At 40.8% G+C, this 24,525-nt stretch overlaps 1 protein-coding gene across 1 annotated transcript in view; it reads right to left on the bottom strand.

Annotated features, from left to right (window-relative positions):
* PLAC8L1 (PLAC8-like 1) overlaps positions 1-24,525 on the bottom strand; it is a 44,117-nt gene that overhangs the window by 12,465 nt on the left and 7,127 nt on the right. Inside the window, exon 2 of the mRNA XM_006891196.1 lies at positions 20,952-21,088. Within this exon, the coding sequence (XP_006891258.1) occupies positions 20,952-21,088 (137 nt within the window). The remainder of the gene's footprint in view (positions 1-20,951; positions 21,089-24,525) is intronic.

Here is a 24,525-nt window from a genome sequence, read left to right as displayed (position 1 = left end):
GGATGATCTTCAGCAGAATCTTGCTTGCATGTGAAGTCAATGACACTGTTCTGTAGTTTCCACACTCAGTTGGGTCACCCTTCTTTGGAATGGGAACAAACATAGATCTCTTCCAGTCAGTTGGCCAAGTGGCTGTTCTCCAGATTTCTTGGCACAACTTGGTGAGCACATCCAGGGCAACATCTGATGTATATTATTGGTGGATATAAAATTATTTTATATCCACCAATAATGTACATCCTTGCTGAGGGTAAGGAGAACTAGAAGCATTTACTGAAGAAGATCAAAGACTATAGCCATCAGAATGGATTATACCTCAATATAATGAAAACAAAAATCCTCACAAATGGATTAATAAGCAACAGCGTGATAAATGGAGAAAAGATTGAAGCTGTCAAGGATTTAATTTTACTTCGATCTGCCAACATCCTGAGGAACAGCAGTCAAGAAATCAAAAAATGTACTACAATGGTCAAATCAAGTTTGTTACCCAGGGCCTCTCTAAAGAGCAAGGGCATCATTGTAAAGATGCACTTGATCCAAGTCATAGTATTTTTAATTGCTTCGTATAAATTTGGAAGTTGGACAATGAATCAGGAAGATCAAAGAAGAATCAATGCCTTTGAATTGCAGTATTGGCAAGGAGTTTGGCTATATAATGGACTACAAGAAAACAAGCAAATCTGTCATGGAAAAAGTGAAGCCAGGGTGATCCTTTGAATAAAGAATAGTGAGACTTTCTCATATTTGGGGCATAGTATCAGGAAGAAAGCATCCCTGAAAATTAATATCATGGAAAAATGGAGGGTCATAAAAGATGAAATCTGTCAAAAAGGTGGATTGACACAGTACCTGCAAGAATGGGTTAAGAACGGCACAGATTGTAAAGATGGCCCAGGACTGGACAAGGTTTCATTATGCTGGACATTGGGCTAGTTATGAGTCAAAACCGACTCAACAGCACCTACTCAACAGTAGTGAGCTGAAATTCTAGTGACCAAAACTCTGCTGAATACAAAGGCTCTTATACCATGTCACCCGCCCAACTAGAAAAACCGCCCATCAAAGGCCTGGCCCTCCCTGTGTCTCCTTCTCTATAATCAGAAGTACTCCAAAATTTAGTGGTGAGGAGACAAAAAATCAGAACACTGTTTTCTCTTAAAACCATCAATGGATTTCTAGGACTCTTGAGGCCTTCAGCTCCACAGAGTGAGTGAAGCAAGCATGTGTTCACAACAGGCACGAGAGCAGGGGGTCAAGCACCAGCTCATCTTAGAGGAACAGAACATCTATTCAGGAGAATCCTGAACAAAATCCTTTAGCATTACATCACTTGACCCAAAACTAGCTCAGCATTCAGCCTAAGGTAAATTTGAGCTGTTTTACCCTGTGTCTTAACACTCATTTCTCTTGGGACGATCAGAAGGCCCACTCAACACTGAAAACTTTTATGAGGGCTACAGATGATTCCGCAAACTTAGAGTGAATGCGGAGTAGTCATACTGCGAGCAACTTATGGGAAGCATGGCACATAGAAATCAATCCAGTCACTTTGCGCATGGTTTGTGAAGTAACACAAATCCTCTCAAATGAAAAATCACATAATTGTACAGCTGGTAAGTTGAATAAATTATAAACTCTGTACAATTGCCTCATACAGTACAACTTCAACTGACAAAAACATTTATTAGTAGGATGCCTACTATCCTCATCAGTTTATTGTAAAATAACTTATTTATCTTGAATTCCTTTTTTAAGACATTGTTCTATGACTCAAGCCTTTTTTAAAAAAAACATGCTATTTTTTAAATCATTTTGTACCACATAGCCACATTGTCGCAGTGTTCATGAGGTGTTGGTATTAGATACTGTGCATACCCAAAAGTCAGCTTTGAATCAGTCAGATGTGATGTCAACAACAGCAACAACATTATGAAGACCAAAATTTTTTGTAATATGTGATATTTACACAGAATTTTGCATGTGCCAACCTCAGCTAACAGCACTTTGGATATATAAAATTAACTTAACCCTCACAAAAAAATCCTCTGATGTAGGTAATCATATCCACTGTAATCCAAGTGGACCAACTTATGATGATCCCATAAACAATGGAACAAAACCACAGCTAATCCTATGCCACAATTACGTTCACTTGAAAGTTGGACTGTTGTGATCCATAGGGCTTCCATCTGTTGATTTGTTTCAAGTAAAGCACCAGACCCTTCTTCCTAGTCTGTTTTATTCTAGAAGCTATGCCAAAACCAGTCCCCCCATAGCAATATGCAAGCCTCATCGACAGGCGGGTGTTGGCTACACAGCAGGTGCACTGGGAAAATCTAGAGTTCAGTGGTAGAATTTGCCCAGGAGACATGATTTGTACTCCTCACCAGTGCAGCTGCTCTTACTATCTGAATCTTACAGATGAGGAACTGACACTAACAGAATTTAAGTGTTTGCCCAAGATAATACAGTTAAACTTCATTGCCATGGAGTCAGAACTCATAGCTGAACCTCCAGCAGGCTCTCAGAGACTGTAAATAACCGCCTATCTTTCTATCATGGAGCAGCAGGTAGATTCCAGCCACCATGTCAAAGACATGCCTTTAGATTGGCAGTGCAATTCCATACCACTAAGCAACCAAAAAGTGAGGTGGACTTGAAGCACTTGCTGTAGAAAATCAAAGAATATCACCTTCAATATGGATTCCCTCTTAACGGCAAGAAAACAAATTAAAAAAAAAAAAGACAACAAAAATTCTCAATACTGGGGACTCTGATGGCCCATTGGCAAGAAGCTGCACTGCAATCTCAAAGGCACGTGGTTTGAGTCCACTAGCTGCTCCATGAGAGAAAGATGGACAATCTCCTTCTATGCAGTTAACTGCCTCTGAAAACCCACTGAAGGGTCAGCTAGGGGTCAATTCTGACTCTACAGTAGAAACCAACAGCAATTCCCCTAGCCCTAGCAACCACTAATTTGCTTTCTGCTCTGCAGATTTGCCTGGTCATATGAATGGAATTATACAGTGGGTGGTGAGGACTTAAAAAAAAAAAACCTCATTACTGAACCAATAGACAATATCATGAGAGATGGGGAAATGATTGAAACTGTAAATGACTTCATCTTAATTAAATCCACAATCCCTTGGTACCAGCAGTCAGGATAAGTATTGCATTGGGGAAGCTTACATTAAGAGACCTTTCCAAATTATTGAGGAGCAATGACATCAGTTTGAGCACTAAGGTGCACTTAATTCAGGCCATGGTCTTTTCAATCGCTACATTGCTGATAGCTGGACAATTAATAAGGATAACAAGAGAAGAATTGATGCCTTTGAGCTATGGTGTTGGTGTCTTTGAGCTGTGGTATTGGAGAAGTATATTGAATATCCCATGGACTACCAAAACAATAATTAGATATGTCTTAGAGAAAGTACAGTCAGAGTGCTCCTTGGAAGCAAAGAGGATAAAGCTTCATCTCACATACTTTGGGCATGTGGCTAGGAGAGGCTTTTCCTCGGTGAGGGACATCATGCTTGGAAAGGCAGAGGGTCTGTGAAAAAGAGGAAGACCTTAAGCCAGATGAATTGACACAATGACTGGAGCAATGGGCTCAAGTATGTCAGAGAGTGTGAAGATAGGACAGACTTCAGATCTGTTGTTCATAGGGCCACTATGGGTCACACTTGAATTGACAGCACTTAAAAACAACAAGCAACTAGAACTCTGTTAGAAGCAAGAATGGTGATGCTTGATCTCACATACTTTAGGCATGTTGTCCAGTTCTTGGAAAAGTATGTCATACCAGGAGAGGTGAGGGATCAAAAAGAAAAAGATCCTCAACAAGATGGATTGACACAGTGTCTATAACAATGGGTTGGTCATAACAGAGACCAGAGACGGTAAGGATGGCACAACACAGGGCAAGGTTCAGATCTGTGGTCCATCAGGTTGCTATGAACTGTAGTCACTTCAATGGCAACTAACCACAACAATAAACAATTGATTCTCAGTAAGGGAAAGAGGTCATATTTTCATTCAGGCTGTCTGATCTGAAAGTCTTAACCACTACACACATATGCCTATATATATTTTTATATATTGCATATTAATCTATTGTGCCACAAAAATTGTGGATTTATGAGTTCAAGACAATAAACCCTACTAATATCACTGTGTATTCAGTCTTATAGGGGAGGGATCCTAAATCATTAAATTCTTTAGAAAAAAACTTTTGTTGAAAGTGTTATTGTTCTGTCCCGCAATGTAGTATATTGCTGCATCATACCTTTAAACAAGATGTCCGAGACTAGGGTGATGTTGTTGTTAGGTGCCATCAATTCAGCTGTGACTCACAGCAGCCCTATAAACAACAGAACTGAACTTTGCCTTATCTTGCCCCATGTTCATTATCTTAGCCACATTCAAGCCCATTATTATTATTGTCACAGTGTCAATCCATCTAACCGAGGGTCTTCCTTTCTTTTGTTGACTCTCTACCTTTAAATAAAAATGATGGGAGATAGATAGATAGATAGATAGATTAGATAGATGATAGATAGATAGATAGATAGATAGATAGATAGATAGATAGATAGATAGATAGATAGATGGTAGAGAGAGAGAAAACACACACGTGTGTGCCCTCTGATTGTATTGTCTATGTTGTGTGCCATCAAGTCAGAACTGACTCATGGATGACCCTCTAGAAGGTTTTCAAAGACAGTAAATCACATGGGAGGAGATTGCCCATCCTTCTCCTGTGGAGCAGCTGGTATATATGAGCCACATCCTTTGGGAATAGTCTACAGGAAGTTTATATACATTGTTGTTGTGTTATGTGCCATCGAGTCGCTTGCGACTCATAGAGACCCTGTGTACAACAGCCCTAAACTCTGCTCTGTCCTGTGCCAATCGCACTGTCTCTGACACTCCCATCCCAATTACCCCAGTCACTGAATCAATACACCTCATAGAGGGCCTTCCTCTCCTGCGCCGTCCCTCCACCCTCCCAAGCATGATGTCCCTCTCCAAGGACCGGTCTCTCCTCACAACATGTCCAAAGTATGTTAGACGGAGCCTCAGAATCCTTGCCTCCAAGGAGCCACCCGGTTTAACCCTTTCCAGGACAAATCTGTTTGTTTTCCTAGCAGTCCATGGTATTCTCAATACTCTTCTCCAGCACCACAGCTCAAAGGCATCAATTCTCCTTCTCTCTTCCTTGGTCATTGTCCAACTCTCTGATGCATAACAAGTGATTGTGAAGAGCATAGCCTGTATCAGACACACCTTAGTCTCCAGAGAGACACCATTGCTCTTCAGTACTTTGGAGAGGTCCCTAACAGCAGACTTTCCCATGGCAATGTGCCTTTTAATTTCCTGGCTGCTGGTGCCAAGACTGTTGACTGTGGAGGCAAGCAAAAAATGGGAAAATGTATATATGCATACATATTGATGTTATAAATATAGATAACTTAATTGTGCTCATGCAAAACCTATACCTAAATCATGAGTCTGTTGTACAAAAAGAGCAAGGGAACACCACATAGTTTGACATTAAGAAGGGAATGTGCTAGAGTTGTATTCTCTATCTACTCCTATTAAATATGTATATTAAGCAAATTATTTGAGAAGCTGAATTCTATGAAGAGAGATGTGGCATCAGGATTGGAGGGAGACTAATTAATAACCCGTCTTAGGCTAATGACAAAACCTTGCTTGCTGAAAGTGAGGACTTGAAGCACATGTTGCAAAAGATAAAAAAAATACGGCTTTCCATATGGATTATGTCTCAATCTCAAGAAAACAAAGATTCTTACCATTGAGTCGACTGATAGGCAACATCATGGTAGATGGAGAAAAGATTCAGACTGTCAACATCTTCATCTTACTTGAATCCACACTTAACACTCTTGGTACCAGCAGTCAGGAAATCAGGAGACATATTACACCAGGAATGTCTGTCATCAAGGACCTCTCCAAATTATTGAGGATTAATGATGACAGATTGAGGAGTAAGGTGTGTCTGATTCAGGCCATGTTCTTTCCAATCACTTGCTTTGCATCTGAGAACTGGACAGAAGAAGAATTCATGCCTTTGAGCTGTGGTGTTGAAAAGGAGCACAGACCATGCCATGGACTGCCAAAAGAACAAGTAAGTATGTCTTAGAGAAGGTGTAGTCAGAGAGCTCTTTGGAAGCCAAGATGATGAGACTTCGCCTCACATACTTTGAGCATGTTGCTAGGAGGGGGCTATTCTCAACATTATGTTCTGAAAGGTGGAAGATAAACGAAGGTGAGGAAGATCCTTGATCAGGTGGAACAACAAGGTGAGTGCCACAACTAAATCTATGTGACTGGGCCAATTGGCGGCACCATGATAGATGAAGAAGAGATTGAGATTATCAACAATTTCATCCTGCTAAGTTCCATAATCAAAACTCTTGGCACCAGCAGTCAAGAAACCAAAATCTGAATTGCATTAAGAAAAATCTGCTATGAGAAAAGAAAAAAAGAATCTGCTGTCAGGGATCTCTCCAAAAAGCTGAAGAGTACAATGTCAGCATAGAGACTAAGGTGCACCTGATCAAGCTCGTGGTCTTAGCAGTTTTTTGCTATCTATCAGGAATCGGGATAATGACTAAAGATAACAGAAGAAAAATCAATGCCTTTGAGTTGTGGTGTTGGAAAAGAATATTGAACAAACCGTGGACTGCCAATAAAACCAACTAGTCTGTCCCAGAGAGGGTGAAACCAAATTTCTCCTTGGAGGCAGGATTTTGAAGCTCCATCTGACATATTTTGGGCATGTTGCCAGAAGGGACCAATCCCTGGGGAAGGAGATCTTGTTTGTTTGGAAGGATGGAAAGAGAGGAAGATCCTGGATGAGATGGATTTATTGACACAGTAACTGGGGTGATGGGGGTAGGTGTGTCAGAGACAGTGAGATTGTCTCAGGAAGGGCCAGGATTCAGAGTAATTCTGCATAGTGTTGCTATGAGTCGTAGTCCACCCGTGGGCACATAACAACAGTATCTATATAAGGGAGGTCTTGTGACCTAGTGGTAAGGAATTGCACTGCCAACCCAAAGTCATGTAGTTCAAATTCACCAGCTGCTCCTTGGGAGAAAGATGAGCTATTTCCTCCCATGCATTTTACAGTCCTTGTTGATTCACTGAAGGGTCAGCTATGAGTTGATTCTGGCTGGATTATCATATATCAAATAATATTTAGATATAGATATGTAGAACTTTTGTATAGTCATTCAGGCTAGCGGGGAGTTGCAAGTCTAAAAGAGATTTAAGCCATAGATTAGCTCCTTCCTCTTAAACCCAGAGGCCTGGCAATTACATAAGCACCTACAGCTTAAACATTCCTTACCTGTTCTCTGAGATGGGCACCACCCTCATCAATGGAACGTGGTTCATTATTCATCCTTCTATCTAATAGAGGAGTCAAGGTATAAAGAAGCAGCCCACACAAAGCTGGAATTTGGAGACTCAGAAAGCAAATGTAAGACAGGTGGGTGGAAATTGCAGTGAAGCAAATTTACCATCAATTATTACAAAAAAAGGTAGAACTTTCTAACAATAACGAAACTCAGCTGACAAGAAAAGAGGCTCAAAAAGGAATTAGTACACTCACTTGTGGCCCAGAGAGTGTCAATCACTCTAACTTGCAAATGGAGAGTCATTTGGCAATGTCATCCAGTTGAAAATCTACCTGAGAAGCAGTATTATGCTGCCTTGGCAACTATCCAATAGACACACTTACATGCATGTGAAATGAATGATGTCTGTACAAAGATATTCATATAGTATTGACTTGGACAAAAAAAATGTCTGAAGGGCATAAAAAGTTCCATGAAGATCTTTGGATAAATAAATTTTGGTATTCATAGAATATGTTTACCATTACTTCAAATTGTGCAGAGAGAAAACCAACAAAAGGAAAGATGCAGCACAGTGAATTACTTTAATACGGCCCTTCTAGCCACAACCTAGGTAGTTCTGGTGACTTAGTCCATAAGGTGCAGTTCAAATCCACCAGCAGCTCCTCAGGAGAAAGATGATCAATCACCTCTCATTTGATTTAAAGTATCAGAAACCCACTGGAGGGTCAGATATGAGTCAGCTCAAACTCAACAGCAGTGAGTTTAGAAAAAAACTGCTTGATGGAACTATAAAAATAAGATGCTTGTGACCTACCAAGGTGACTGGACAGTTTTGCTAAAGTGAATAAGATGCATGAAACCCCTGGGTAGGTGGCCTATGCAAATAAGGTTCAAGGAACTATGTAGAGTTTGGCAAATGTTGTCATTCTGCAAGATTTAAAGGGAGTCAGCCTCAGAGTTTGAAGGAGGACTTCACTACTATCTAGAAGATGATCCAGGAGAGATTCATATCCTTTGGACTCGGGGTCTCTTAGCTAAGAACCTCCTAGATCCAGGATCCAGGTGATGACACCAAAGACACCAGCAGTGCAAGATGACAAGAATCAGGAAGACCAGTGTGAAACACTGGATTTCATGGCTCACAGAGCAAGAATATGGAAAGTCTTTAAGTAGGCTTGCTGACAGAGTAAAGTACCTCTACTTTTTGGTAGGATTGGGTTCACAACACATGGAGTGAGGTGAGCAACTTTTTCATGAGAATAGAACCCAGGAGTGAAGATCAAGGGCCAAGGTTAAGACTTACCTGTTCGTTGTTGACTCAGCCAAGAATAAGTTGTCCTCACTGAGAAATTACATCCTGACATACTTTGGGCATGTTGCAAGGAGGAAGCAGACATTGTCCTTGGAAAGGGACATTATGCTTGGAAGGGACAACCCAAGAGAAGACGACCCTGGATGAGATGGGTGACTGAGGTAATGTGCATAGGTGTGTAAGAGACAATACAGTTGGCTCAAAATAGAGCAAGGTTCAGAGCTGTAGTACATAGGGTCACTATGAGTCGCAAGTGACTCAACGACACATAACAACATCTTTACTCTCACTCTTACTATGCCCAATTTTATCCTGATTCTCAATTGTGAAGGTTGTGTAATGAACAAGGAAAATCAAAGAAGAATAGGTGCCTTCGAATTGTGTAGTAAGAGACTGCACTGCAATCCCAAAGGCATGAAGTTCAAATATCCCATGTGCTCCATGGAAGAAGGATGGGCTATCTCCTACCATGAAATTTACTGCCTTTGAAAACCCACTAGAGGGTTAGCTATGATTCAGTTCTGACTTGATGGTACACAACAACAACAATAACACAGACTGCCGAAAGAACAAATAAATCTGTCTTTGAGGAAGTCCAACCAGGGTGGTCTTAGAGGTAAGGATGGTGAAACTTCTTATACTTGTTGCTGTTGTTGTTATGTGCTGTTGAGTCATTTGCGACTCATAGCGACCCTATGTACAACTGCCCTAAACCCTGCTCTATCCTGTGCCAATCTCATTGCCTCTGACACACCCATCCCGATTACCCCAGTCACTGAATCAATCCACCTCATAGAGGGTCTTCCCCTCCTGCGCTGTCCCTCCACTCTGCCCAGCATGATGTCCCTCTCTAAAGACCTGTCTCTCCTTACAACATGTCCAAAGTATGTCAGGCGAAGCATACTTCAAATACTTACAACCTCTGTTGTCACGGGCATTTGCTAAAAAGATATCATGCTGAAAAAGGTGGAGGGTCAGAGAAAGAAAGGAAGACCATTAAGTAAATAAATTGACACAGTTGCTATGGCAATGGTCTTAAGCAAGGCAGAGATCATGCAGGACAGAACAAAGCCTTATTCTGTTGCTCACAGGGCAACTCTAAGTCATAGTCAACTTGAAAGCACTTAACAACAACTTCCGTAACACACTCCATGATCATGAATGAGTATGATCTGAAGTTCTGGGTGGCCATTACAATGAATTCTCAAACTCAATACAAAAGTAGAGGGAGGATTAGCAGCTAGGTTCATAATTGGTAGAGGAATAAAGTTAACTATGGAGAATGGATGTGTGTCATCTCATCTATACCTCATAGGGATCAGCTTTTGGCTGATGCTGATGTCAATTTTTTTTCCCCCTCATGGTCATAGACAGCAAGTTTATTTGGTGAATGCTGCTGTCAAGTATTATCCAAGAGCTACAAGATGGGAAAGGAGCTGTGACAGCCAAGGTGGCTCTCAGGGGAACATACAGTCTCACACAGTAGAAGGCATGGGGCTCTGGGGACACAGGAAGGGCTGCCCTCAGCCACTCAGCACCACTCGGATGAGCTGTGCCCCATGGGGCCCATCACTCCGACAGGATATGCCTCACAAACGCCTCATAGTTGATACTACCACTGCTGTCCTTATGCCCTGCGCCAGCATCTCTACTTCTTCCTCTGTCATCTTCTCACCCAGTGTAATAAGGACGTGCCGGATTTTAGCGCCCGTGACAGTCCCATTCTCTTCCTTGTCAAACACCTGAAGGCCTTCAACATAGTCCTCGTAGGTGCCCTGGTCCTTGTTCTTGGCCTCAGTCTGCAGCATGGGCAGGAAGTGCTCAAAATCCAGGACCTTCACATTCATTTCATCACTCTTAGGGTTTCCCTGGACCTTGAGCACCTCGGCGTTGGTGGGGTTCTGGCCCAGGGCCCTCATTACATCTCCACACTGGCTGTACAGGATCTTTTCATCACCTGTTCAGTCAAACAGTTGGAAGGCCTCCTTAAATTCTGCAGTCTGGTCCTCAGTGAAGTCACACATCTGGCATGCTCAGTATCGGGACATTTTCCTACAGTAATGGCAGCTGATGTCAGTGTGTGTGTGTGTGTGTGTGTGTGTGTGTGTGTGTGTGTGTGTGTGTGTGTGTGTGTCTAAGTTAGAGATCTGGCAATTCTATGCTGGTCTTACAACAGATAAGAAAATGTTAACAATTATTTTCAAAGGCTAGTTTACAGGATACTGCTTTTCTTTTACATTATTTTGTATTTGTTTTATATGTATAAGATACTTTCTTAATAAGTATGATTATGAATCTATTGTCCTTGGACTTTTTAAAGCATGTATAAGTACATAGACCTCTCATGGAACCTGGAAAGAATAGATGCCTCCTGGAAGAAAAGCCAAATGAGAGGGGACAAGAACGGAGGGAATACTTACTTTAATATATGAAGGGCTCGCACTTTCTAATGCTGCATCACGTGCATAATAACCTATTTGAAACAATATTTGTTGTCGAAGTTTGTACAAGAGGAGCTGAGCCCTCCATGCATGAAACTGTAAAGAAACTGAGGCAGACAGGTACAAGACAAGATGAAGTGGGAGTTAAGGCAAACAGGCAAGAAGAGCCAGCTGACCCCAAATTTTTCTTCAAGTACTGAGACTCTATCATTCTTTCAATCATAGTACAAGAAAGCAAAAGCAAGAACACAAGTTAAAATTCATTCACTCATATATTGATTCCAGAAGTATTTTTAAGTACCTCTTGCAGCCCAGGTACTCTGGTGGGACCCATAGCAAACCTGAACTGTGATTCCTGCTTTTAGTCACTGTACAGTTTGCCTGAGATACAATTCTTAGACATGAATTCCACTCTTGAGGTTTTCGTGCCTCCCTTCTCTTACAATAAACCGAAGATTCTGCCTCACTTCATTCCATTCACCTTGGGCATCCAGTGGTTGTTATATATGTCAAGCTCTCTAATGCTTGATATTTATGATGCCTTCTGCAAAGATGGATAGTTGTTTGAGTAACTGGTTCAATATCAGTTTATATGCCAGGCTCTTCAGAGAGGCATCCTTTATCCAACCGTACTCCAACAATTCCCTTTCATAACACCCTGGTTTTTTTTTTCAAGGCACTTATCAAAACAGCAATTATTGAATGCATTTACTTGTTTCTTTACTGCCTATCTCCTCTGAGAAATCATCTTCATCTTACTACGAATTCTGTAGCATTGATAACGTGCCTGTAAATAAATAGGAATTCAGTAAATATTGGTTGAATTACAAACCAATTTGCATACAATGTCCACATAAACCTCTGAGCAAGGTCACAAACCTTCCCAAGCCAGTCTGTCACACATGATCCCTTCTTTCTACTCAAAATGTTGTTTAGTAACAACTTCTTTCACTTTGGCTTCATTTTTACATATGAACACCCTAGCAACCATAACTTCAAAGAATATAGAAACATTCATTTGCTAATCCCACTACAGTGTGAATTCAGATAAAAATGCAGAGGTGGTAAGATGAAGACAGTTTGAAAAAAGAGAGCTACATTGGCCTAGTGGAAGGAAGCTGTGCTACCAAGCCGAAGGTGGGTGATTGTCATCTGCGGCCCTCGGCCAGGTTCAAATTGTCTTCCTGTCAAACATTCTTCTAGGTGGTATAGCACTGGTCTGTGCGTTGCTGTACAGAGGTAACTCGTGGTTGCTGTGATGCTGAAGCCTGTGACAGTGATATGCCAATCGTGGTAATGGGCACCCATGGTGGACAGTGTTGGCTGGAGCTTCCCGACTAAATCAAGCCTGGAAGCAGGAGCGACATCCACTTCCGAAATGGCTTGCCTCCGGAAACTCTGTGTACGAACAGTGCTCAGGCTGTTCGTTCATAGGGTCGCTATGAGTCATCTACGACTCGACGGCATTAAACAACAACAACAATAAAATGAAGAAGCAAAATGTCAAAAAGAAATAAAAAGCATCATTGCTGCTCATAATTCACCATTTGCTTATCGTTGTTGTTGTTGTTGTTGTGTGCCGACTCAGAGAAACAAAGGATGTATTGTACTCATAGTACAATAGCCCTGAAACCTGCTCTATCCTGTGCCAACCTTATTGTCTCTGACACTTCTACCCTCATTACCCCAGTCACTGAATCAATGCATCTCATCAATGGTGTTCCTCTCTTTCGCTGTCCTTCCACACTTCCAACCATTCCAACCTCTCTAAGGACTGGTCCCTCCTTGCAACATGCCCAAAGTATGTCAGACAAAGCCTCAAAATCCTTGCCTCCAAGGAGCAGCCCAGTTTCACCCTCTCCAGGATCAACCTGTTTGTTCTCCTGTCAGTCCATGACATGTTCAATACTCTTCTTCAACACAACACCACAGTTCAAAGGCATCAATTATCTTTCTATCACCCCTAATCATTGTACAGCTTTCTGCTCTACAGCGAGTAATTGTAAAGACTATGGCCTGGAACAGGCACACTTTAGTCTCCGGACTGACATTGTACTGTGGAGAGAGGTCCCTGACAGCAAGACTTTTCCAATGCAATTTTTGTCTTTTGATTTCCTGGCTGCTGGTACCAAGAGTGTTGATTGTGGAGCAGAGTAAACTAAAGCTGTTAACACTCTCAATTTCTTTACAACCTATCATAATGCTGCCAATCAGCCCAGTGGTGAGAATCTTTGTTTTCTCGATGTTGAGCTTCAATCCATATTGAAGGCTAAAGTCCTTGATCTTCTGCAACAAGCATTTCAGGTCTTCTTTAGTTTCAGCAAGCTGGGTTGTGTCATCAGCATAACACAGGTTGTTGAAGAGTCTTTCTCCAATCCTGATGCCACATTTCTCCTCATAAAGCCCAGCCTAGTGGATTGTCTGTTTTTTTGATTGAGAGACTTCTAAACTTAAGAGATACTGGCCACAGTATAAGAAACTGATAGCAGAGTGGAGGTGTTCAGAATCACAGAAGCCCTGAAGGCTTGAGACCTAAACCATAATATCAAAGGCTAGATAGCAGAGAGAGGGGTGTTGAATGACATAGGAGGGAGTGAAAGGGGATGCTGGTGGGTCAAGACACACACGCCAAGGGTGGGTAGGCAACACTGACTCTATTGGTTACTTTTATAATTGGGGAAATATCTTTTATCTGTTTGTTTCTGTAAAGTGCTTGTCTCTCAGATATTGTTCTAAATCTGAGCATTTGAATTAAGACAAACTAGGAAGAAATCACAGGCCTTCAAAAATCCTATGGAAAATAGAACATACTTAGAGCATTTGTTTAATGAATGAAAAATTATAGCAATAATCTCAACATCTAAAGAAAAAAATGACCCAGGATGGTTATCTAGTGCAGAACAAAGTCATCAAAACTAATTCTCTCTTTTTTGTTTTCAAGTTTGTTACAATTGTGTGCACAGTGGTTTACTTGAGACAAAACTTGGTGAGTGAAATAGACTTTCAAGCGGAGACTAGGAAACCAAAGATTCCTAGAACTCAGCATCCAGCTGCATCCCCACATCGTGGTGTGGAAGAAGAGTACACAAAGGGATATTTTCATTTTCTTCTGATTGAGACAACGAGCTGAGATCCCATGAGCAATCATAAACAGGAGGCCCATCTAGAGCATAATTAGGACAGAGAGCGTTTAAGATCACTTGTAGTCTGTATCCATGGTCTCCTCTTTACGACTCATTCCCATTGTAAAGAACTATAAATACTACTATATTCTCCACACGTCCTCCCTCTGTTGTCTTTAGTATGGGCTCTCAAGTAGACAAGGAGGGGTCTTCAGGAAAGTCAGTTTGACTTGATATCCTGAGCACTGGTGGTTGTGGGGAGCAGGCCGGGCACAGTTTGAGCCAGAGGGGATTGCAGAGGAGGGGTCTCTCTCCTTGACCAGTTTTTTTAATTGCTCTTAAATTTGAGTGGAAATCACTCTTCTAAATCTAGTGAAGTTTCTTGACTCCATTCTCTGCTCTAATACAAGCTCTAATTCTGAGCTTGTTTTTAGTGGATTCTTTGATTCTGTGAGCTACCCTATAACCTCCAAAAGAAAGCCAGTGTGTGCTTGCAACTGAAAAACCCTAACACATCCGGATTAGTTCTACTGATTATCTGCTTTAATACCAACGACGCGGGCACTTGCTCTAACTTGCTGAAGGATAATGTTGTTGTTGTTGTTATTATGTGCCGTCAAGTTACCTGAGACCCATAGCGACCCTATATGTACAACAGCTGAGACCTACCCTGTCTTAAGCCGGTCTAGAACTGTATAATAGCAATAATGTTAAGATTCATTAAGTGCATTAAAATTCCATTTGTTCAGATTTTCCCACAAGTGGATGGCTTTAACAAACACAAATTCAATTTCTTATAGTTTGTTGTTATTATTGTTGCTGTTATTAGGTGTCATTGAGTCAAGTATGATTCATAGCGACCCTATGAACAACAGATCTAAACCATGTCCTGTCCTGTGCCATCCTCACAGTTTCTGACACACTCAAGCCCATTGCTGCAGTCACTATGTCAGTCCACCTGGTTGAGGGTCTTCCTCTCAGTCACAGCCCTCCACCTTCCCAAGCATGATGTTCCTCTCCAAGCAATAGGATCTTCTAGAAACTTATCCAAAGTATGTAAGATGATGCCTATAATCTTTGCTTCCAAGAACCACTCTGTCTGCACCTTCTCCAAGACATAATCTGTTTGCTCCTCTGGCAGTCCATGGGGATATTCAGTACTCTTCCCCATCACGACAATTCAAGCACATTAATTCTTGTGTCATCCTTACTCACTGTCCAGCTCTCACCAGAATAACAAGTGATTGAAAAGACCAGGGCCTGAACCAGGAGCACCTTAGTGCTCACCCTGACGTGATTACTGCTCAATAATTTGGAGAGGTCCCTGACTGCAGAGTTCCCCAGTGCAACATGTCTCCTGATCTCTTGATTGCTGATATCAGGTTTTTTGATTGTGGATCCAAGTAACATGAAGCATTGACAATGTCAATCTTTCCTCCGATCATCATCATGTTGCCTATCGATCCAGTGGATATGCTTACCGTTTAGGATGCTAAAAGTCCAAATTCAAGGTCCTAACTCTGAGGTAGGCCTCTCTCTGTGTGTGTTGCTTCTAGAGGAAGGTCCCTGTGTGCTTCACTCATTCCTAAGAGATGTCCGTGTATGCTTGGCCTTCCCTGTTTCCAAGGACATTCCTTGAACAGAGTCCTGAGTCCAACGGAACTCACTTCACTTTTGACAATTTCTTCTTTGAGGTAGTTAAAATCTTTGTCTCGGCTGCCTTCCTCTCCTTTTTCTCCAGAAAGATAGAATATATTATAGGCCACAGCTTCTAGAAACCTCCCCTACTTCGCTCAGTACAGTGATGAAATAAAGGGATGTTGCATTCCATCCTTAATATTTTTACAACTATGTGAACTATCAGTTCATGGTGGGGGCAGGTTCATTACCTAGTTACCACATTATGTCTTTTGAAGGACACAATTCAATCCATGGCAGTGTCCAATTTACTCTTAGGAAATTATCCCTTTACCATTTTGGTAAATATTGGTGGAGCTGCCATTAAGAGCTCCCTGATCTGGCCAAGTAGTAGGCAAGTAAGTAACCTAACTAGGCAAATCAGGCTTCTTTGCCAAAACATTGATTCTGAGATAGCATAGCACAAGGATAAAGACATTTAGAGTTGAACAGATCATCAGCTAGCTTCTGATAATACATCTTAACCTTTGAGTTTGCTTTTCCAGTTGATATTTTAGGGGTTTTTTAGCTACTCACCATGGTCTAATAAAATCCAATGCTTGTTTGTAACCAAAAATTGCTAACATATTCAGTTACTGTATTTTTACATAAATAATGCATGCCTTCTGTTTGTTTGCCAGCCACTCCTGCCCAAGCAGTATTTTCATAAGTGCATTATGTTAACTGTTTTAAAATAACATGTAAAAATAAATTGACATAGTGGTGCTTATGAAAATACCTCACAGAAGGGATATTTAGTGGGTAAACAAATGTAGAAGATGTGTGTCATTTTCTTAAAAAATACAGTATATTCCGAACCATTGTTTTGAATGGGTTGTATGGCTTATCTGTATAATCATGATAATAATATCTGAGGCAGACACTTTCATTATCTTGATCCTCATTTTAGAGATGGAAAAATAAAAATCCAGTGGTGAAGTGGCCTGTAAGAGATAAAGTCAAGGTTCAAAGCCAAGTTTATATTTGATACTGTGAACCACTACAATAGGTTTTGTCCAGGTTGAAGTGCATTGATATTTTTCTCCCAAACATATCAGTTTTCAGTTTAAGTCTAAGAATCTATACAACCAACATCTTGAAAATCATACAAAGCCAAAGATAGTATTTATTTTTCTTTCAATGATTTTTTTTATTCCCTCTCAGTTGTTTTGGGGTGTTTTCTTTGGTTAAATTGTGATTTGAGTGAGAGTTTATAAAGCAACTTGGTTTTCCACTCAACTATTGATACACTCTTTGTAGAAGTAGGAATGATCTTAAAAGGTCCTGCAGAAAGCTGCCATAATTGTCTATTAAAAGTCTACATGGCAAGTGGCGGGGTGAGGTCAGCTATGCTCTAGGTCACACAGACAAAGGGACATGGTGGTTGTAGGACTCATGCTGAGCAGTCTCTTCTCGGTGATCAACACATGGAAAACTGTTGTCAAGAGTTTTATGTCTGCAAGCCTTCTGTACTCAATAACTTGGCCTATGTAGCTTTCTAACTGATCTATCCTTTGAGGCTTTGAGACAAAAACCAGATCTTCCCAGAAGGCTTGAGCATGTGGTGGTGGTGGTGATGGTGGTGGTGGTGGTGATGGTGGTGGTGGTGGTGATGGTGGTGGTGATAGTGGTGGTGGTAGTGGTGGTGGTGGTAGTGGTACTTGCAGTTGAGTCAAGTAAAGTATGACATTTGACTGTGTGGATTACAACAAATTGTGGCTAACCTTGAGGAGAATGGGAATCCCAGAACACTCAATTGTATGTGAAATTTATTCTTGGACCAGAAAGCAGTCATCAGAACAGAGCAGGGAAACACTGCGTGATTTAAAATCAAGAAAGGAGTGTGTCAGGAATACTTCCTGTCTCCATATCTTTTCAATCTTTCTGTGAAACAGATCGTTTGGGAGTCTGGGCTTTATGAGGAGGAATGTGGCACCAGGATTAGAGGAAGACTCATCAACAAAACTATGTTATGCAGATGACACAACCTTGCTTGCTGAAACTGAAGACAATCTCAAGCACTTGCTGTAGAAGATCAAGGACTGTAGTCTTCAATATGGATTAAAGCTCAATAGCAAGAAGACAAAGATTCCCACCTCTTGGACAATTGGCAGTAACGTGATAGATGGAGAAGAGATTGAGGTTGTTAACAATTACAGCTTGCTTGGATCCACAATCAACACCAGCAGTCAGGAAATCAAAAGACAAATTGCACTGGGAAAATCTGCTGTCAGGGACCTCTCCAGAGTGCTGAAAAGCAATGATGTCAGTCTAGAGAGTAAGGGTTGCCTGATCCAGGCCATGGTCTTGCAATTACTTGCTATGCATAGAGAGCTGGACAATGACTAAGGATGACAGAAGAATAATTAGTGCCTTTGAATTGTGGTGCTGGAGAAGAGTCTTGAATATACCATGGACTGCCAAGAAAACAAATAGGTCTGTCTTGGAGAGGGTGAGACCAAATTTCTTCTTGGAGGCTAGGATTTTGAAGCTTTGTCTCACATTCTTTGGGCACATAGCCAGGAGAAATGGGACCTTGGGAAGGACTTCATTCTTGGAAGGGTGGAGGGACAGCGCAGGAGAGGAAGACCCCAGATGAGGTGGATTTGGGGCAATGGGATTAGTGTGTCAGAATTAGTGAGACTTGTTCAGGACAGGGCAGGGTTCAAAGCTACTGTAAGGTCATTATGGATTGCAGATGACTCAGTAGCACATAACAATAAACAACAACATAGTGACCCTATGAACAACAGATCTGAACCCTGTCCTGTCCTGTGCCATCATCATCATTTCTGACATACTTGCTGCAGTCATTGTGTCAATCCATTTCATTGATAGTCTTCCTTTTGCTAACCCTCCACCCTTCCAAGCATGATATCCCTCTCCAAGGAATATCGCCTACTCATGTTACCAAAGTATGTCAGATGAAACTTTGTCATATCTTTGCCTCCAAAGAGCATTCTGGCTGTACTTTCTCCAAGACATTTCTGTTTGTTCTTTTGGAAGTCCATGGGGGATATTCAGTACTCTAACACCATAACTCAAAGGCATCAATTATTATGTTTTCATTCTTGTTCATTGTCCAGCTCCCAACAACACATTCCCAATATGATACATCTCCTGATCTCCTGACTACTGGTAACAAGGTATTACTTGTGGATCCAAATAAAATGAAGTTATTGACAATTTCAGTGTTCTCTCCATCTATCATGATGTTCATTGTTTCCAGAGGCATGTTATTTAGGAAGTGGGTGCCACTCCTGCTTCCAAACCTGTCATAGTATGTTTTGTTCATGGGGTCACTATAAATAGTGCTCAACTCGAAGGCAATCAACAATAACAATATCATGATGTTGCCTACCAGCTCAGTGGTGAGAATATTTGTTTACTTGCTGTTGAGATGTAATCCATATTAAAGGCTGTAGACTTTGATCTTCTGCTGACAAGAGCTTCAAATCAATACCTAGACCAAGAGGCTATCATACTAACAGAGAATAGGAGCATTACATGGTTTAAAATTAAGAAAGGTGTACATCAGGGTTGTAGCGTCTCTTCATACCTATTAAATCTGTATGCTGAACAAATAATTTGAAAGTCTAAGACATATGAAAAAGAATGGCTTCAGGATCTGAGGAAGACTCTTTAACAACCATCATTATGCAGATGACACATCCTTGTTTGCTGAAAGTGAGGACTACTTGAAGTGCTTGCTGAACATGTGGAGAGGGCCATGTTATTCAAAACTATAAGACTCAGAGTTTGTTGTATTTTGCACCTGAGACACATACCCTCATCCATCAAAGGAAACTCTTCTTATCAAAGAGATTGTATAACCTATTCACCCCCCTGTTTTCTAGGACCTGAGTATCAGATCCTGGAAGGGAATCCAGATACGTGATACCAGAGATAGGTCACAATGTCCTGGGGTAAAAATAGAACTGATACACTTTGATGTTCAAACTCAAGAAAGAATCATGCAGCAAAAACACCTCTTTATAAATGAACCAGTGTGAGAAAATATTTAGTCAAGGAACAGGGACTGCTATTGTGATTGTACCTGTTTTCTAACAGTATTGCCTTTTCCTCATAGAAACATTAGGAAAAATAAGCAAATATAAAATATTAATTTGTCATTAATCTGCCATCTGGGATGTCATCTGCTGTAATCTTTTTTATTTGTATACTTGTAGGCATTTTTCTAAATATTTCCCCTAAAAATTTTATCTAATGTACATAAATTACAATCTGTTTCTATAGCTTAAAAGTGTATCTAAAAAACGTCTTTTAATTTCATTAAATACTGCTGCTTAATGTTTAATTATTCATAATAATTAATTAAATTATTAATAATAAGTTATTGTAATAAATTATTACTAATAATTTATTGTATGGATATTCTCCTTCCCACCCTGAACAAATATTTAGGTTATTTCAGGCCTTTGTGTTAATAGCTAATTCTGCAAAACCAAACAGTGCTGTTAAATCTTAAATTCCTAACTAAACAATTATTGGGCCAAAAGTTACATAGCCCTTGAGATTTTTTTTTTTAATACGTATTGCTAAACCATCCACTGGAAAGTGTGTACCAGTTTACACTCCTACCAGCAGTGGATGAGGGAGCCCATTTTTTTTTTTTTACATCTTTGCCAAATTTAAGAAATCTGTGATTTTTGTCATTGTCAGGTGTCACTGAGTCTACCACAACTCATAACAACACCATGAACAACAAATTGAATCCCTATCCTGGGCCATCCTCACAATTTTTTATATGCTTGAGCCCATTGTTATAGTCACTGTGTCAGTTCATCTTGTTGACTATCCTTTACTCTGTAAAAGAATCCTCTGTAAAAGTATCCACAACCTTGAAAAAGCAAAAGTCTTTCCGACCGAGGAGTATTTTTGAGTCATCAGATTGTCCAGCTATTCCCAAACCACTTTGTTTCTGTCCTTGGGACTATAGTAAGGAAGAACTTAAAGGAAGAGGGGTGGGAGGGGAACATACAAATTCTCTTATTTCTCCAGACACTGAAAAGGCCGGTGCTCCAGTCCCCGCCCGTCTGGATGACGGTGGTGATGGTGGTCCTGCTACTGGCACCCCGGACAGGCTGATTCACCACAACTTGGGCTGGTGCATGGCTCCTGGAAAGGAGGATGGTGATTAACTCAGAAATGAAGAAGGAAGTTGAGGAAACACCCAACAAATCTGGATAAAATGATAAAGAGAAGACAGAACTCCACAGTGCTGAATGACCTTGCTTTCACTTCTTAGCCCAACCTGACCTCCTTTATACCCTTCCCTACTCCTCTCCACAGTGCTGAATGACCTTGCTTTCACTTCTTAGCCCAACCTGACTTCCTTTATACCCTTCCCTACTCCTTTGGCTTCACCTCACATACATTGGACGTGTTGCTAGGAGGGGCTATTCCCTGGGGAGGAACATGATGATGGGTAGGGTGGAGGGTCAAAAAAGGAAGGGAAGACCCTCAACCAAGTGGATTGACATGGTGCCTGCTGCAATGGGTTCTTGTGTGTCAGGAAGTGTGAGGATGGTACAGGACAGAACAAGGTTCAGATCTTTTTTTCAGAGGGTCGCTCTATGAGTTGTACTCGACAGCACTTAACAGCAACTCCTTTGGCATACTTTCTCCTTTGACTTTTTGCCCCAAATCTCTTAATTACCTAATCATTCCAACCCAGTCAATCAAATTCAATCCTCAGTCTATTTCCTGGATATTTCTCAGCATCTTGGAATAGTCAAGGGAACAAATTTGGAACTAGCAGGTTTCCATTTAAATCCAAGATTGCCACTTCCCGGATATTTGACCTTGGTTAAGTCAGTTACTTTCTCCTCACTTGTATTTATTTGTTCATATGTTAAAAACATTTTTCTTAAAATCTCTATTTCATAGGGTCATTAAACCAGTTGAAGTACATATAATTAGTTTACTGTGCTCAGAGGTTATCTAACAAGGTAATCCAAGGTGAGGCTCCATCTCAAGATCTTGAAGGTTTCTTGAGAAGAGAATGATTATGAATAGTAGAGCCAACAGGGTGCAGAATTACTTAAACGTCTTAACCATAGTCAAGCACGTTGAAGGAATGAGCACATGGTCCTAGGGCTCAGGATCCTGGTCAGGATGGTCTTCAATACATATAACACAGCCCACTAAGGCAGTGTTCTACATTCTACTCTGGTGAATAGCAACTGAGGTCTTGAAAGTTTGCAAGAGGTCATCTGAGGTAAACTATTGGTCTGTCCTGGTCTGGAGCAAAGATGAGTTGAAAAAGCAAAGACATATAGAAACAATTAGTCCTTAGTACTAATGGACCAGATAAACATCCATGCCCATGACTCTAAGAACAGAAGAACTTTTATTCAAATATATAAACGTAAAATATAATAAAAATGTTAAAAAAGAAAACATTTTCTTCTCTTCCCGGATCTCTGATAGAACTGGCAGACTGGCTGCAGTGGGCTCAGACATAACAACTGGGAGAATGATACAGGATCAAGCACAGTGTCCTTCTGCTTCTGTTGTATGCTGAGTCATTAAGAGCAGGGTCCAATGCATTGGCCCCTAATAACAACACCACATCTGTTTTACCTGAATTCCAGCCACGGGGATGATTCCAGCCTGGTGTGATTCCCATATTGAAGGGTAAGCTACGCCTGTCCACATGGAAGGAGAAAGTCAAAAGTGAGACAGAAAGTGGATCATGGACCTAAGACTAAAACCAAGGACTATAAACTTCATTAGAGAGAAGCTTTGAAGAACTCTAAAAGTCCTAATCCACAACATAAACAGTCTTCTAAGCATCCTGAAAAACCAGGAGAGGATAAAATAGATGAATTGGACCTTCTAAGAATCAAATCCCTATGCACATCCAAAAACTTCTTCAACAGGGTAAAAAGGGAAGCCACAGATTGGGAAAAAAATATTTGGTAATGACATGTCAGAAAAGGGACTTATATCTAGAATTTATAAAATACTCAAGCATCACAAGATAAAGGTAAATAACTCAATTGAAAAATGGACACAGGATATGAACAGACACTTCACCAAAGAAGACATTCAGATGGCTAACAAATACATGAAGAAGTGTTCAAAATCCCTACCTCTAAGAGAGATGCAAATCAAAACAACTATGAGGTATCATCTCACCTCAGTAAGAACTGCAAAATTTAACAAAAAAGCAAACATCAAATGCTGGAGAGACTGGAACTCTTATTCATTGCTGGTGGAAGTGTAAAATGGTGCAACCACTATGGAAGACTGTATGGTGCTTTCTCAAAAAGTTGGCAAATAGAAATACCATTTGACTCAGCAGTTCCACTACTGGGAATATACCCTAAAGAAACCTGAAGAATTGCCACCCAAGCAGGTACATACACACTCATGTTTATTGTGGTTTTGTTTGCAATAGCAAACAGCTGGAAACAACCCAAGTGCCCATCAACAAATGAATGGATAGAGAAGCTGTGGTATATTCACACAATGGAATACTATGCTGCATTAAAAAACAAGAAACTCATGCAATATTATACAAAATGGGTGGCCTTGGAGGACATTATGCTGAATGAAGTATCTCAGTCACAAAAGGACAAATATTGCATAAGGCCACTGTTGTAAAACTGGACTGATATCGGGGTTGGGGGAAGACTGAGAAAGATGGGATAAATTATGTATACTGCTCTGAAACAGATGAGGGAGATAACTGTTTAAAAGGCATGTGTGGTTAGGTATTATTGTTATGACAGGAGTCCAGAATGAAGGCTGCACAGTGCAGTGGACTTGGGGGGAGGGATTGTATAACAATGAAAGAATTTTTCTTTTACTTTTCAAGAAGAGTGAATTGGAGGGGAGGGAGTCGGCAGGGACAAAAGTGCAACAATGAATTACTGGAAACCCTAAGTCTCTATTAACTTTCATTAAAATTAATTTTTTTAAAAAAAGAGTGGGACAGAGGAGCCCTACAATGTGTTTGTGTAGTACTTGAAATGATTCTGCCTCATGCTTCCCTTTAGGTAAACCTCACTAAGAATTTATGCCAGGTCTCTGGTGCGCTGTGGTATGTCCGCCTCATACCTGAGACATAGTAAACAGGAGAGCAGCAGCATTTCTTCCTGTATCGATTGATGTTGCAGTTATAATCACCTTGGACTCATGGCCTTAAAACATACCTGAGCTCTAGTTAAAAAACACTTTGGGGACTGCTTGCACATACAGGAGAGTTCTTTGAGAACTTACAGTTCCTGAAAATAATGCCTGTGGAATTTCAACGTATCCCAAACACGTATTGTACTGTTCTATTATTATTATCAGGCCCTTTTCATCCATCCCACCACTATCACCCAACTGTATACCAAATGCATCAGCATATTATCTTGGCTTTTTAAAAAAAAACTAATTCCTAAGCCTCACCTCAGAACAGCTGCACAGGTCTCCAGAGATGATGTACAGAAATCAGTGTGTCATGCACACCCATGTTTATTGCAGCTTTGTTCACAATAGCAAGGAGTTGGAAACAACCTAAGTGCCCATCAACAAACGAATGGCTAGAGAAGCTGTGGTAT

The sequence above is a fragment of the Elephantulus edwardii genome, unplaced genomic scaffold, assembly GCF_000299155.1.
Source record: "Elephantulus edwardii isolate Elephantulus edwardi_28Jun2011 unplaced genomic scaffold, EleEdw1.0 scaffold00095, whole genome shotgun sequence".
Classification (NCBI taxonomy): domain Eukaryota; kingdom Metazoa; phylum Chordata; class Mammalia; order Macroscelidea; family Macroscelididae; genus Elephantulus; species Elephantulus edwardii.
Note: the sequence above shows the minus strand (reverse complement) of the source record. Positions and strands in the feature narration are given on the sequence as shown.